The 17,500-nt window shown below is 35.4% G+C and overlaps 1 protein-coding gene across 1 annotated transcript in view; it reads left to right on the top strand.

The window, feature by feature from the left end:
* The window catches only part of LOC136843715 (uncharacterized), a 780,729-nt gene that overhangs the window by 625,124 nt on the left and 138,105 nt on the right, over positions 1-17,500 (top strand). Inside the window, 2 exon segments of the mRNA XM_067112312.1 lie at positions 16,319-16,857; positions 16,860-17,500. The exon segment at positions 16,860-17,500 is cut by the window's right edge and continues 244 nt beyond it. Coding sequence (XP_066968413.1) covers positions 16,319-16,857; positions 16,860-17,500 — 1,180 coding nt within the window.

Genomic DNA, 17,500 nt, shown 5'->3' with positions numbered 1-17,500 from the left:
ATATATATATATATATATATATATATATATATATATATATACACATATATAATTATATATATATGTATATACATATATACATACACACACACACAAACACACACACACACATATATATATATATATATATATATATATATATATATATATATATATATATATATATATATATATATATATATATATATATATGTGGTCTTTAACGATCGCAAGCGATCTCACCCCTGGGGCATCCTTGCCAACAGAGCGTCTCTGAATGGGGTTTATTTTTGACAGGGTGGACCCTTCCCATTCTCAGCTCCATCAGCTAGCCAAGAGAGATGGAATCCTCAGTCATATGACCCTACATCATGCGACACCTGCCAGTCAGTGAAAAACCTCCAGGTGATTTCTTGACAGTCCAAAATCCAAAAGCCATTTTTCTGCTCACTTGTTGGAAACGTGTGGTTCCACAACCCAGTCAGTCCTCTGCTACAGACAGGAAGCTTCCAATCTCCAAATTGCACGACTTTGAAATGCAGCGACTCCTGACGGTGCGCCCTTCGATGACTTACCATTGTGCCCCTGCCACATTAGGATCAGATTTTGCATATATAAAAGGCATTAAACTTACGGGTTCTTACGCCGCGCCAGAGGTTGCCACTGTAGTATATGCAAGAATTTGATCCAGTATGCATTGCACATCCCATATTTTGCATATATAATAGGCATTGAACTTACGGGGTTTTACGCCACGCCAGAGGTTGCCACTGTAGTATATGCAAGAATGGGATCCAGTATACAATGCATAACCCAATTCACATATGAGGTAGGCATGAAACTTACGGGTTCTTACGCCGCGCCAGTGGTTGCCTTCCAAGTATATGTGATTGGGCATTGATACCCTGTTACCGATGGGTATCATGTGGCAGGAGAAGGGGTACACAACAGTCCAGTCTTCAGGCACTTCCCGCTAGTCCCACCAGCCACTGTAGTCTCTCCATCGCGCAGAGATGCTTCCACAACTGTATCCAGGAATGATTTCCATCACAAAACTCAGCCTATCTCTGTACCATCATCAGAGATGTCCTATCTTCTTTCTTCTGCAAGTAAATCACCTGTCTTCCTAAAAATGCAGTCTTCAAGTGACAGAGTTTATCTTGTAGAGATTTCTTACCATTGCAGATTCTTGCTCCAGTCTTCCGAGTCTGGCCGCAGATTCCAGCCTCATTTTCTGATGCTTTTCTTCTCTACTGAGGGCCTTCTTAACTGATGGAGTTTTAACGAGGGCTTTTGAGCGTCTTTTGGTGCCAGTTGAATGATGTTCCAATGCTTTGATTTGCTTGATTACTTCCTCGATGCTGTCCAGTCGTTGGTAGAGGGCTTTACAGTTGATCTGAGGTTTCCTCAGACATCGAGGTTTATCCAGAGTCTTTTTCTCTTCAACTTTCTTTTCTGATACAGGCAGTTCTATCGGCACCAATTTAACCAAATTCTTCTTTCTATTGTACATTTCCTTTTCCTTACTTATCAGTTCGTGTTCCTTCACTCTTTCAATCGCCTTTTCTTCTTTAAGAATCCTGAGTTTCGTTTCCAAGGATTCGATCTTCATATCCTTGGCCAGGTTCTCCTCTTGGAGTCTTTCAATTTCCACTATTGTTTCCATCTTTTCAAACTCCATTGTCTCCAGTTCCTCTTTTGTCTCAGCCAGTTCGAATTCCAGCTGTACTTTCCTCCTCGTCATTTCGTTTAGCTTGCCATTTGCCTCTTGTGCTACAATACTTTTAGTTTCTTTTAATAGACCGATGACTTCCTCTTGCCTCAGAGAGCATTCATTCTCCAATCGGAGGATCTCTCTATCCCTCAGCAAGTTCTGTTCTTTCAGTTCTTCGAGTTCCTTTTTTCTCTCTGCCATTTCTGTCTTACATTCCTCGAGCTGTTGCAAATTTTCATCAGCTCTCTGTTTCTCAATGACAAGAACTTCTAATTGGTCTTCTAAACTGTTAATCCTTAATGTTTTATCGTCATTCTCCTTCTGCAGCCTTTCAAAGTGCTTTTGTTCCCTTCTATTTTCTTCTCGAAGTCGGTCCAAGTCCTCTTTCAGCTTGTTTAGTTGGACTTTGGTCGCATTTCTGTCACTTTCCATCTCTTTCAGATCGTGATTGAGCGTCGCCTTTTCCATCTCGAGAACTACGGCCGTACTTTCCAAAATGATTAGAGTTGACTGTTTATCCTCGTTCTCCTTTATTAGGTGTTCTGTCTGTTTCGCCTTTTCCGCTATTTCTTTTCTCAGTTTCTCCATTTCGGTAGGAATTGAGCGGATTTGTCTCTCCCTTTCTAGATGGCGTCGTTCCAGGTCTCTTATGTTTTGTTCCATTTTCATTCCTCCTTCAGTGAGCCTCTCTACCTCCTTTTTTAATTCCTGTATCATCAGAGCCTTCTTTACGTTCTCTTTCTCAAGCCTTAAGACGTTTTCATTTTCCTTAATTGATTCCTCTGTCTTTTGACTGCTTAAATGAGGTATTTCTTCACAAGCTGAATTATCTTCTTCTTCAGTATCTAAAGCATCGTCTTCTTCAGTATCGGAACTATCTTCTTCTTCCCAGTCTGAGCTATCGTCTTCACAGTCTAAGCCATCGTCTTCTTCCCAGTCTGAAGTATCGTCTTCACAGTCTGGATTATCGTCTTCCATATCGTTGTCCTTTTGAATTTCAGCCTCCTCCGGACACTCAGAGTTGTCCAGAGCCATAAAATCAACAAAGAATTGAACCAAATCCATGCATAGTCCACGAAGTATAAATACTTCCGTGAATAGCACAACAAGATTGATATAAAACATACTTCCGCGGGGGAATTTGACCCCGGAGCCAAAGCACTGTGCGAGCACTAAAGTAAGCAAACTTAGGAACATCTTAGTTTGGTACAGATCGCTTTATCTCTAGCTTTCAAAACCGACACAGGTGCGCGTCAGGATTCTATGGAGGCATTTTGGTCTCCGAGGAGGGTGCTGCTTCTATCTTTGGGAGTTCTTGGGGATTCCCTGGAGAGCTGGTTATGTCCAGTGACTGGTGATATTTTGAATAATTCTTCTTCCCTCTCTAATTATATATTACATACACACGCACACACACACACACACACACACACACACACACACACACACACACACATATATATATATATATATATATATATATATATATATATATATATATATATATATATATATATATATATGTGTGTGTGTGTGTGTGTGTGTATGTTTGCTTTCACAAACTTTATTTCCAGAACTGAATTCTGATGTAGAAGAAGCAGACCTACGATGCATTGTTTGTGCACTTCATGCTTGAACCTGACACTTGTCTGTGTAAATTTGTAATTGCAAGGACTTCATGATAAGTTATCTCCCACTTAACAATATAATTTTTTCGTCTTGCTTGTTTGTGCACTTCATGCAGTTCAACAAGGATGTAACCAACTTATAATCCTTTCATCTGATACTGATGTCTTAATTCTGTTCTTGCATTACTGGAATGAGCTTCATTATCAAGGATGCAGTGAACTGTGAATTAAAAACTGTATCTGGGGATTCAGTCAGGTATTTTGCCATTCATACATTGACTGTTCAGCTAGGGAGGGAACTATGCCAAGTGTTGCCTGCAGTGCATTCCCTGACTGGCTGTGATTACACAAGCAAATTTGGGACTAAACTTGCTGCTCTAAAGGCACATCCAGAAATGTATTTAAAAGAATTTGGAACTAAAAATAATTTTGAAAGTCAAGTAATCATGGCTGAAGAGTATTTGACAAGAGTACTGAAGCAGGCAACAATGTGTAAAACAGCAGATCACCTGAGAAACTATATGTATCATCATTCCAAGAGGTCATGTTTTAAGAACCCACCACCTACTAGCTATGCAACAATACAATATATAAAAAGAGCATACTTTACCACATATCACATGATTTCTGTTTTATCTAAACCTAAATGGGAGCCCCGTGATCCTATGTTATATGGTTATAAAGTAGCTGATGATCTTTTGGTGCCAACTGATGGAAAGAACCCAATACCTGAGGAATTCACTGTGATGTGCAGTTGTACAAAATGTGGCACATATCACTGTCCCTGTTGCAGTAATCATGTTCCTTGCTGCAGCTTTTGTAAATGTCAAAGTGTCTTAGTTGTAAGTGATGCAACATGTAGCAATTCTTTAGGTTACAGTATGGAATGAGGAATCTTATTAAAAGCACAATCATGAGAAGCAAATACTGTCATTCGTCCATAAGAACTTGTGTAAATTTGACTCCTTTACGAATGTAAGTTAAAAGCTAGAATATTTAGCCATGAAAATAAACTACAGACATTTCAGTTATAAATTCAATACATGTATTTACATTATTAAATATATACTGCCTTTGAATTTATCTTTTGATATTAAAACTATTGTTATGGATGTTTGAATTAGTTTAATTCAACCAATACAACTTCTTCATTTGCAATGTCATAGTACCCTTTTAATACTAAAGCTACGTCATAGGCTAATAAAATTTTCATGCCATATCCAGAATTTATAAAGTCAACAGCTATTTAAGGAAATTGTGCAAGCTATATATCTTTTATAATTTGATTCACTTGAGAAGTTTTTCAAAGTACTTTATCAACAAATATTAATCCCCATACCATGATAAAGTGCAACCTAGATAGCAATGACCATAAATTGGCATTTTAAAAATAAAGTTTTTATGAAAAGTTACTGTATACTTCTGTGTGTTTAGAAAGTAATAAAGTGCTTATTATTTGAATAATATAGTGTAGCTGTGTTGAATATTGTCAATATATGGAATTCATTCTTTAATATTTTTTTTATTTTTACCATTTTTCCCTCATGAGGTTAATCATCAGCTTTTCTCGATTTCGGGTGACATTTTGGGTATTTATGACCTAATATAGCCCTAAAAGTTAAAGATTTATATATCATTGGAAAGAGCTCATTAAAAGGAACATTTTGAGTCGTAAATGAGCCTTCTACGTTAATTTTCAAGGGAGATATGGGTATTTTAAGGTCAGGTACTCAGAGTTTACGGGTCGAAATTATCACCCTATATAGCGAAATTAAGCCTAAATTTCTCACTTGCTGCCAGGTTTCAGAGAGTCCACCCTGATTTTTCAGATAATTCAAGGTGTCTGCTGTAAAAGGCAAGTGGTTGAATTAGGGTACATCTCATGCACACGGGAACCCCCCAAGGCCTTGGACTATAGTGGCAGAATATCAGCTGGGTTATAGGGATGGATGGCTGCCAGTGGACCGGGAGGGCTAATTGCCATCGATGACCGTTTCTGAACACCAATCAGTGTATCGAAATTTTACGGGACATTTTAGTACCCTCAGTTCGAAAACTATTATTGCCGTATCCCATGCCAGTATATATCGCCATAGACAATTTTGCGGTCCACAATGCAGAGGTTGTAAAGCAATGGTTCCAGCAGAATCCAGACGTGGTTCGAACTGACTGGCCTGCCAAGTCTGCAGATCTGAACCCAATAGAAAACTTATGGGCCTACTTGACCCAACAATAGGGTGTTAATCGTGCTTACACCAAAGAGAACCTTATAAAGCATGAAATAGATATTTGAGAAAACTTAGGGCCAAAGAGGGGAGCAGCAAACACTTGCGAAGTCCTTGTTGCATCAATGCCAAATAGGGTAAGATGCGTGCTAGATGCACGAGGATTCTATACAAAGTTTTAATGAGTTATGCTGCCTTTTCATATAATGTGATCAATTTTATTATTTTATTCCCCTTAGTTTAACAGTATTATTTTGTATTTGACTTCATTTCGGCTCATTTACTTCTCTAACATTTTCTTATTTATGTGAACCTATACATACTTATAGGCCTATGTTAGGGCTGAATTCCTACTTAATTTATCTCTCTCTCTCTCTCTCTCTCTCTCTCTCTCTCACATGCATTATATATACATATATATATATATATATATATATATATATATATATATATATATATATATATATATATATATATATATATATATATATATATATATATATATATAAATATATATATATATATATATATATATATATATATATATATATATATATATATATATATACCTCACCTGCTAATTTGGATATGTTTATTTTCATTTGTTTGCTAGCTTTGCTCCTTATTTGACTGCATTACAACGTCATGGATTTCTACTTTTTCTCATGTGTATATATACAGTATATATATATATATATATATATATATATATATATATATATATATATATATATATATATATATATATATATAAATAATTTAGTTTTTATTGTAAATATCGGAAATAGATTTAAATGAGAAAGTTACCTTTCATACTTTCTAACCTTTCAGCTACGTTTAATATGCTCACGTCAGTAGGTCTAGGCATACGTGTGAAACTGATTCTAATTAATTTCTGTTTAGGAGAAATGAATATCTACATCAAGATTAACCCAAGAATGCTTTTATGAAAGTTATTCTTTTGTCCTGATATATTCTTCAGCTTTGACTCCCACAGCTTTCCACCTTGTGCGAATGAAACAGGATGACATGCAAGGAATTAGATTGAAGAAAGACTAAATTGTTTTCGTCTGATTTCCTAGGTTGCTTTTTGACATGAGATAGCTAGGTCTGAGTAAATTCTGTTAAGCACTAATGAAAAGGATAAGAACAAAGGAGAACTTTGTCAATAAAAAAGAATGTCGGGAATAATCAAATAAAGCAGATTAATATAGATATTGTCGATTTAAACATTCATTCACATGACGCGTCCGAGAGAGATACTGCTGAAAATAGACCTACTGTAGGTAATCAGGTGTCAGAATCGTAAGTCAAATTTAGGCCAAGCATATGTGCCATGCCAATTATTTCATTGTTCAAAGGACAAAATTAGTTGAATTACACTGCTATTAAAGAATATTGATAGGCTTCATTATTATTTATCGGCAGTGGGTGACGAACGGCGACACACTAGTACTGTACGATACGTTGGGTCATCGTCAAGACTCTAGCAGAAGCAAAGCCAAATTCCAGTTGCTTCTGAGGTTGTCACGATTAAAAAGCAAATAATATGGCACCTGCATATGGCAATATTTCCATAACGAACGATGAATAAAGAAACTGCGCCAATTTTTCTTTGGCCGACTGAAAAGAGTTCTAATAATTTACTGTATGCAAATTACATCGTTAATATTCGAAATAGGATATTGTTATTATTGTTGAATGTAATAATAATAATAATAATAATAATAATAATAATATTAATAATAATAATAATAATAATAATAATAATAATTTTTGCTACATAAAATGAATACATTATTATTGCCGTAGTGAACAGCAAGAGAAGCAATTTTCCCGCCACTGCGTCTGGCTGTTCCATTCGCCACCCCGAAAAGGCAGCTTACATTCAACAATAATAACAATATCCTATTTCGAATACTAACGGTGTAATTTGCGTGCAGTAAATTATTAAAACACTTTTCAGTTGCAAAATGTACACCCAGATATCCTTTTATTTACCTAAAACTTACACATAGCGTAAACCTGGACGCAGTGTTACCATGCGCGAGCACCACAGGCGGGTGGACAGATAGAAAAAACCGAGTATAGTTGTGTCACTCCGTATCACGACGACAATATTTACTCATTTTCATCTATGAACAGGATTATTATTGCATCATCATAAGCGGTAGTGGTCATTATTTTAGTTTCTACTAATTATGTTTGTATTTCAAAGCGTTTAAAGTTAGTTAACGCCAATGGCAGTCAATGTGTGACGGCTAAGGTAGGTTGAGCAAATCTAGTTAAATCCGCAAGCGTATTCTCCATTAAAGTCACTGGATAATGGGGTGACGGCTTTCACACTTTGATGACTTTGATGTTGACATGGATGGAATGCTAGTTGCTGTTTACAAAGCTACTGTCATCAAAAGGAATTCTTTATCAAGGTTAAAGTAGCCTGTCAACTCGAAGATTTTCTAGCTATGCTCCCATTACAAGCAGTTCTAAGTTAGCTTTCACAGCTAACCACAGAACGGCAATAACAAAGAGTGGCGATGATCTATCTCCCTGCTGAGCGTGTGACCTCGGGCGGCCATATTGGAAGGTCTCGTTCCAGCCCATAGTGCTATACTTCATTACTATTATCATTTTTACTATTATTATTATTATTATTATTATTATTATTATTATTATTATTATTATTATTACTTGACTCAATCTCACACAGAAAACTTACCTTACAAAAACGGGTTGGCCTAAGCACTAAAACCATTGTTGTCAAGGCCAAAGTATCTGCTCTTGGATCTAAGCAATGTCTAGCATAAATGGTTCCTATAAATTACAGGACTTTGCATACAGTCACTAAACACGAACTAAACAGTAATGTACAATCGCTAAACACTAACATTCATTATACAATTACACTCACTAAACACTTACTATACACTCACACTCACTAAACACACACACTATACACTCACACTCACTAAATACTTGCACTTACTATACATTCACTCACTGAACACTTGCATTTACTATACATTCACGCTCAATAACACTAAACACTCACTGAATACTCAACACTCACTAGCCACCCAATATACACTAAACGCTCACTAAACACTCATTAAACACTAAACACTCACTAAATACCTACTGTACCCTAAACACCCAGTAAACGTGCACTAAAAACTCACTAAACCCTAAACACTCATTAAACACTTGATACTCACTAAACCCTAAATGCTCATTAAACCCCTAAACACTCATTAAACACTAAACAGTCACTGAATATTTGCTAAACACTAACATTCACAAAACATTCACTAAACCCTAAACACTCACTAAACATTCACTGAATACTTACACACAAAACATCCACTAAACACTAACATTCAATGAACTAAGCACTCCAAAACACTTACACTCTCACTAAACATTCACAAAACCCAAAACACTTAGTAAACATTCACCAAACACTTACTCATTAAATATTCAGGATAAAAAAAAAAAAATTCACGATCGCGCTAAGCCCCTGTTCAATTTGCGCGGTTACCAGACCTCAAAAGATGGCCGCAAGGCTCTGCAGCGCTGCCCTGTTGGAAAACCACCGAACTACGTGGTACAGGTTTACAGATGACATCTCTAGATAGACAGTATACCCTCCATGCAGCTAACACAGCTGCAGGTAGGCCTACTTTGCCGCGAGACTGAAAGATCTCCTAATCCATCAGAATTTTTTGCACGATGTAAAACCTTCATTGCCTGTGCAATAGATATCGAGTTATTTGTGGCAATGAATATTTTTACTTTACACAGTTTTTCGTGGATAAAAATCGACTTTCAAAACCAGAGACTATATCAAGAAAGCAAGAATAACACGTAGCCTTTCCCCATCACAGGTCCACCACCAGTAGCCTACTATAATTCTCTCTCTCTCTCTCTCTCTCTCTCTCTCTCTCTCTCTCTCTCTCTCTCTCTCTCTCTCTCTCTCTCTCTCTCTCTCTCTCTCCACGTCTAAAACACATTTTAAAAATATATTATCACTTACTCTCTCAAAGAAAATATTATAATGAATTAAGTAGCTATCAGTTGGGCTATGCTTTCACGTTAGCAGATTGTGCTCTCTCTCTCTCTCTCTCTCTCTCTCTCTCTCTCTCAAAGAAAATATAATGAATTAAGTGTCTTTAGATAGGCCTATGCTTACGCTCTCTCTCTCTCTCTCTCTCTCTCTCTCTCTCTCTCTCTCTCTCTCTCTCTCTCATCATAATATTGCATTCATTCCTTACTTGTTCCTGACGATTTCCATTGGATATTGCCCAAATTTTAAAATAATTTCTCTCGTTATTTAAGATCTTGTTTCCAATTACGCACAAATTTCACTTCATTTTAGTGTCATAACACCATTCATGAGTAAGGTTTCACGGTAGGTTTTACAGAAGGATGATTGATATTCTACTCTGAACTGACATTGCCAAACCAACTTTAACGAATAACCTACAGGCTGTTACTGCATTCAGGTATAAATGATTATAGGACTTTTACAGAATCTTTATGGTTTAAAGTTACTGGAAATCTAGAAAGCAACGAACTCGATGACTTTGAAGCTCCGCCTCTTTTCTAGGTTGCCAGGTGTGGCATTATTGAGTAAAATATGCGTCCAAAGGTTTAAGAAAACTGTATCATCACTTTTCTTGCCGATAGCACAGCTATGCTCAAAATCTGAGGCGACATGATTTTTTTTGTATCGTACAAAATCGCAGGCTCAACGTAACGTTAACAAGTAGTGTTAAACTTTTTTTATATATATGTTTCCAATGTTATACATGTCGACAAGTTTGTGAATTCACACTAGCACCATTTCCCTATGGTTATATAAATATGATACCTTTTATGTGCTGGTACAATTTGTAACCTGTGTGATTTGAACTTTTTATTTTATTTTATTTTTTTTTAATTTTTTTACATTGCTTAGCTCAAAGCACGGTGTGATAAGGTTAGCGTTGCCGTCAATAACAGCGTGCTTAACATAGGCTATTCCTTGGGCTGGTCAATGTAACTACCTCTGCAGCATTATAACAGTGGACCTAATAAGCTCAACAGTCATAACAACTTTTTCAAAACAAATATGAATTACAACAAGTGTTCTTTGGATGTTGAAGTTTGAGGCGTGTTCAAGCTAACTGTATGTTGCAAAATGATTTATAGGCCTAAGAAAATAATCTACAGTAAGCCTTTTGAGATGTAACCTCTGTTACTAAAGAATTTATTTGTAGAGATTATATATCTGTTCTTTGAAGAATAAAACATGATGATGATTTAAATTATATGGAGAAGATGCTATTAATCGAAATACCTATTGGTATTAATATCAAGGCCTATTGAACACTTGCTTTTTTTTTTAACTGGCTTTAAATATAATTTTCTTAAAAGTCCTTCTGCTCGCTTTTGGTGTATAATTTATTCATTCATAAGGTAACTTGAAGTGCAAGAATGTACAGATAATTTCATATGCTTTCTGGCCAGAAACTGTTTATATAGAGATGTGAATGCTAAGTGTAAAGTAAAGAAATCTGACACACCTAGGCTAAGGAACAAAATCTTGGCTTTAACAAAAGAATAATAATTGCATAGGCGAATATTTGCTAGTAAGCCATAATTTTTGAAGTGGTTAAGAAATATAACTTAAAAATAATTTTATTTTTATGTAAATCCAAATGTTCCTCTAACAAATATAAAATAAGTGGTTTCAAGATAATTTCATTGTCGCTACTCATTGTAGACCTATATGTTACACCAGGTGGTTCATGTTACGCCGCCACTCTAGTAGTTGCACCACACACTCCCCGCTCACCCGTTGATATCGGTGGATGCATTCTACTTTTGTATTTACTTATTTACATTTTTCCAGTGCTGTGGCGTGAAAAGTCAAATAGTACTATTTAAAATTTTATGGGTGCATTGTAGGTAATGTTAATGTTATGACAAATTATTTAGTTTTTTTATTTAATATTTTAACTGAGGTTTGATGATGACTTTTTTTTTGTCAAATGCATCAGCGGAATGAACGAGAGTTTTGAAAATGTTTCGTCACTTTTTCCGAAATTTGTCTACACGTGATATTTTCTCACAGTTTTGAAATACATGACAGATTTCACTCTTATGAAATATATTATGGCCTTATTGTATGCAATATTCGTGTTTTCGCATTGAAATAAGATATAAATATGGAACATGTTTGGTTGCCAGTTCGTGAATTTTGAACGAAATCCTATGCAATAGTGTTGTATCACTTACGAGCATAGATGTACACTTATTGAGAGATTTTCTGTGAGAAATTTACATTTCATTACTTTGTCATTTATTACCTTTGCCTTTTTTATTGTTAAATAAATTCACCTCAATTATGCTTTGTGCGCTTCTAGAAAGTTAAGTGTTTAATGCTAAATGCAATGTCTCGAAACAAAGAAATAAAACCCTATGTTGTTAATAGGCCTACACCTCTTCGCTCACTCCCTTGGATGGCTGTAACCTTCTTGGAAGCTTTTCATCCAAATCGCATTTCATGTACTGTACAATTCAGACCAGAGTGAGGCGAGTCAAATACACTATTCAAGAAATACAATAAATCCAGATCCACTTAGGCCTAGTGCAAGAAGATCGTCTGTTCACTGCAAGTTTTTTCAGTAAAACAATAAATGAGATTGAATAGCTCAATAAGAAGTTAACACTATTCTACTAATGACCCCAAAAAGCGAAGAAACATCGAAAGCGCTGGAGGTACAGTGTTGCATATAAGGTTAGTTTAGATACTCTTTTCTATTTTTCAGGAGAGCAAATCGGCCTTGGACATCGTTAGACTTTAATTGTTCTTTTGAAGTTACTTATCGCATTAACCTTTCAATACACTTCCATCCGTTAAGAATTTTTTTTTTAAACACTCGCAAATCCGTCTAAAAATAGTCCCAATATTACATTCGACATTTTCCTTTTTTGTTTGTTTGAAGCTTTATTTATATGCGAAAGAAGTTTCTCACATACTTAGCCTGCTCTTGATGGGCGTTTGCGACGTGGTCTTGCTGGTTTATTTTCAAGAATGGGGTTAAAGTAGCATAGGCCATCGTGTGTGTTCTTTAATGATTTTCCTTTCTTCAGCTGCTGCTGAATCATTTATTATATCAACGTTGAAGTTTTCATGTTTTTTTTTTTTTTTTTTTTTTTGCAGAAATTCTTCATTTTGCTTTCTCAATAGGATATACCTTTTGAGCCACGTGTTGGTTTCAGCATGAAGTTTTTGTGTGGGTAGGAGGCACTGAGTTTCAGAGTATTTATTTTGTTAACTTTATAGGCAAATGCCTTTTAAGCATAAGCATTTCGCCAAAGTGAGTAATCTGCTTGGTCTTTTGATACCTCGTCGTCCAAGAGAAATTTGATGCTCTTTCTGGTGATGAATGAAATCGAAGTTTCTTGCACCATAAAGAAACTGTCGCAAAGTATCTACAAAAGATTCAAATTGTGAATGAGAAAATTTTAGCTCTCATGTAGTCAAAGATGTCAGTGAAGAGGACACTAGTAAAGTAAAGGAAATTACTAAATAAGTAGACCTTAATGATACAATTCTCGACAAATTAGTCAAGATTGAACAAATGCTGGATTCCAAATCTCATCCTGACAACAATGGAAGTAAGAATGTACTTAATGACGTTAGATTACCTAAATAACTTGTAAGAAGTTTGATGGATAATCTACTGATAAATTAGAGTTCAAGGGTTTTTGTTGCAGTTTAACAAATGTCTCGATGTTTGTGGATAACAGTCTGATTCAAATAAACTTACATCCAAATAAAATATCCATTAATTAACAGCTGGAGCAGGATTTTCAAGTGCACAGTTCTACTCAAACGTCGATCGTCACTTCCCACTTGGCTCGGAGGAGGGCCACGAGAGCAGTCTCAAGTTGATTCGTAGGGGGCCACCGTCGTAAAAAGGTTGGGAACCTCTGGTAAAGGGTATTGAAATACAATTCTTCAACTTATAAGCTAAAGCTAACTCATAGTTCTAAAAAATATTGTATTTTTTTAAGGATTCCATTTGAGAAACGATGAAATTAGTAGGCTATAACATGATTTTAAAGCCTTCTAAGAATAACAAAAAATGTCTTTGATATCAAGTGATTTTATGGTGGGATTGTGACCGTGTCATGGAATAGAATATTGCTAAGTAAGTGAGCCAACCCTGAGATTCGCATTCAAGGAAAACTGCAGAGGAAGTATATGGATACTATACATGGGTTAAAGGATTTATTTCAATCAATTTCTGCTAGAGAATGGATGAAATACCTGTAGACAGAACTACTTAGATGTGATTATTCATTCTGTAAACATCCCTTCCTGTTACTGAAGTACTTTGTTAAATGCAATATAAAAATGTAAAAAATTCTTGGAAAATTGGATCTAAAGAAAACCGGGTTAATCAGAAAAAACTACTGTCAACAACTCTCCTGAAAGAGACATTTTCCCTCTCTGCAGTCATGAATGGATGATGCATTCCAGCGAAAAGTGTTTCCTAACTACAGTGTTGCAGCAGACTGCGCTTATTTTCTACATAATTTACGTTTTTTGTGGGATTGGCAAGAGTTTTTATGGCTTACATTATATACGTACCGATGTTAGGCCAGGTTATGAAGAAGGTTAACCTGGGCGAGGGGTCGATTTTACTGTTCTCAATCTGATTTTGACAATAAGTGAGGCTCCAGATGCTATAGTCGATCTAATAAGAGAGCGGTTACTGTTCATGATAAAATTCAAATATATATATATATATATATATATATATATATATATATATATATATATATATATATATATATATATACATATCTTTGTGATGTAACTGTATATATATATATATATATATATATATATATATATATATATATATATATATATATATACATACATACATACACATACATACACACACACACACACACACACACACACACACATATATATATATATATATATATATATATATATATATATATATATATATATATATATATATATATATATATATATAGATAGATAGATAGATAGATAGATAGATAGAGTAGCTTTGGCAGCCTATTCAGGAAAGAGGTCAGTCGTCACACTGACTGCATCACAGATGTGCAACGGACAGCCACCAGTTAAATAAAGTGATCTAACTACATTTTTCTCCACAAGCTCAGAGTCTGGCATTCTAAGCAGTCTAGCTTTTACTAACATGAATAAATAAAACTCTATATTCGTTTTAAAAAGAAAACATAAACACATTTGCTTTAAGACCAACCAGTCTTGAAATTTCAGCCACAATACTATAACTATAGTAAAGTAAGCAACGTCAGAAGAAGAGGAATATAACTGTTTAACATGAGACGCTGCAAAACCATCATTAATCTGCTGTTTCCCACCACCTCAATCACTCAATCATTCTATTTCAAGATTTGCCGCCAGAAAACGCAAGAAGATAACAAAATGAAAACAATCCTATTTGTAGGTACCACCATTTCATTTGAAATGTGACCGCGACTTTATAAGCGCCGCTCCTACAGTTTTCATTTTGTGAATTTTTTTGGTTTTGAGTATTGGGTCAAACAACATTGTATAAATATGCATGGATAAATAATGATTAGTGCATATATGTTCATTTAATATCTGCCAGTTTCAGTTTACAGACATTTTAATAGTTTTAAGAGAATCTGTACAAAGAAAACATATTACATCACATTATTATTTTCATTACCAAATGTCCAAGGTGGTTCATCGAAATTTGTCTCACTGAATAAATAATTTACAAAGAGCCTTAACACCTAGCGTCTTAAAATCTGTCATCAATTCATCATTATTTCTGATGGGGAATAATAAAAAATATTTTTGGGCCTAAAATGTGCGTTATCAGCTTGTCTCTATAAGTAAAATCTTAATGGGGAATGTAATCATAGACTAATGGCGTCTATGATTACACTCAACATTAAGTTTCCACGTACAGGTAAAATTCGACTTCAGCATTGGGAAGTAACCTCCATAGGCTTTTACCCATCAACCTTTTTGAGTCAAGAAGTTTTGTGGTAACTCGTTCTTATTCCGTTATCAGAGATAAAGTAGTAACACTATTTATGCAATGTAAATTGTTCACATGGGTGGTAGAAGTGATGCTAGCAGAGGAGAAAAAATAGAAGCCCGCCGCTTCACCAAATAAAATATGGACGATTCTCGACATACAGCAATTATTCACCAATGTTTCATCCGTCCTGCGGATAAAGGACAGATGGAGTGTGAAGGAAATGAATTACTTTACGATTCTTTTTAGGTATCTTGATTGTGAGGCAAGTTTATTCTTTTGTCACGCTTAAAATGGTTTGAGAAACCCGAAACATTTAAATATGTACATGAATTATTTTTCCTAACATAAAGAAAGAATAAAGTTGTTGGGTTTATCATCTGTATTTTTATGAGGAAATCGAATAAATAATCACCTTTCTTGACGATTTAATTTCTACGTGTTTTTAGAAAGTTAGATTATCCTAATATGCATACTAATAAGGCACAATTTAAAGCCAAAACATCTTTTTATTCCTTATCGGGAAGAATGGAATACATAGAAAGCCTGAAGTCACTTTACCATGTTGAAAAGCATTGATGAATTACTGACTGTTTAAAAAAGCTGGGTGTTAATGCGTTCCTTAATTAGCCATGTGTAATAGAAAAATACTCTTTCACTGACTGACCACTCTTCTTCCATCCACAGGATCTAAGACAGAAAGTCCATCATATGACGACGATCTTCCTGTCATTGCGGTCTCTGAGGGCAACGAAGACACATGTACCTGCGCCGGATTGCCTCAGATTACAAAAAAGCCACCAAAAGACATTTGCCCTTTGTTAGCTCGAATGTTTCAGCCTTTGTTTGACTGTCAAGAACAGTGCAGCCAGGAGGATCTTTTTATCAAGTTTGAAAATGACAAGTTTGATCAAATTGTCACTGGAAAGCAAAAAGAAAATGAGTCTGGAATTTGCAGTTTTTTTGTCAACCAGGTTCTCGCTTCTGTAAATATACATAAAAATTTACTACCAAATTTTCGTAATACACAGATTTCTATGGAAGAACATCAGATTTTGTGTAGTGTAATGCCCGGCTTTATTACTTCAGTTCTGCCTTGTCCCCAGACGATAAATGTAAATAGGTGCCTCCTCAACACATCATATTGGAAGTTTCTGGTCATAACTTTACTTATGTTCAACAAGACACTGACCAGAACAGAGGAAATATCCAATGGAGAGGTAAAAACTATTCGTTACTCAATTCATCAGAGGACTTAGACTTTGCATCATCATCACTTCGTGATTTGCCAAGCAGAGATTTCTTGTCATTTTCAAAATGCAATCAGGACCAAATATCGAGTGATTTCCAAGTCACTCTTGAAGAAATATGCCCATACTTGCCGTCTTCCTTTCGTGCATTCTTTAACTGTACTCTGTCTTATCAAGTATGCGAAAATTCTGTGATATTCCTTGATGCTGAAAACAATGTGGGCACTAAAGTTCCAGTCAGATCCATTACTGAATCGAGAGAATTTTTGAAATGTAATCGTTGTGCCAGCGTATATGAGGATTTAAACAAAATCCTCACAAACTTGAAGAAGAGCAACGATGAGGTATTGGAAAAAGTATGTCATTTGATTCCATCAGCATGGACAGGAAGTATTTCGACTTGTGGTGCCAATAACTTTTCCTATTTTATTAAAGATAATTGTCTACCAAGCACTTTGGTAGTTCAGGGGACGGGTTATGATTTTACTTACAGCCCTCATGATTCTAATGATGGACATCTTATTCAATCGTCAGTTGAATGGAAAGGACATCCGTTTTTCTTAAAGAAAATCAGCTATGCAGGCAAACTGAAAGAAAAAGATCTGGAAACTAAGTACGA

This window comes from Macrobrachium rosenbergii, chromosome 2 (assembly GCF_040412425.1).
Source record: "Macrobrachium rosenbergii isolate ZJJX-2024 chromosome 2, ASM4041242v1, whole genome shotgun sequence".
In the NCBI taxonomy this organism is placed as follows: Eukaryota; Metazoa; Arthropoda; class Malacostraca; order Decapoda; family Palaemonidae; genus Macrobrachium; species Macrobrachium rosenbergii.
The sequence above is the reverse complement of the archived record's forward strand: the minus strand, read 5'-3'. Positions and strand labels throughout refer to the sequence as shown.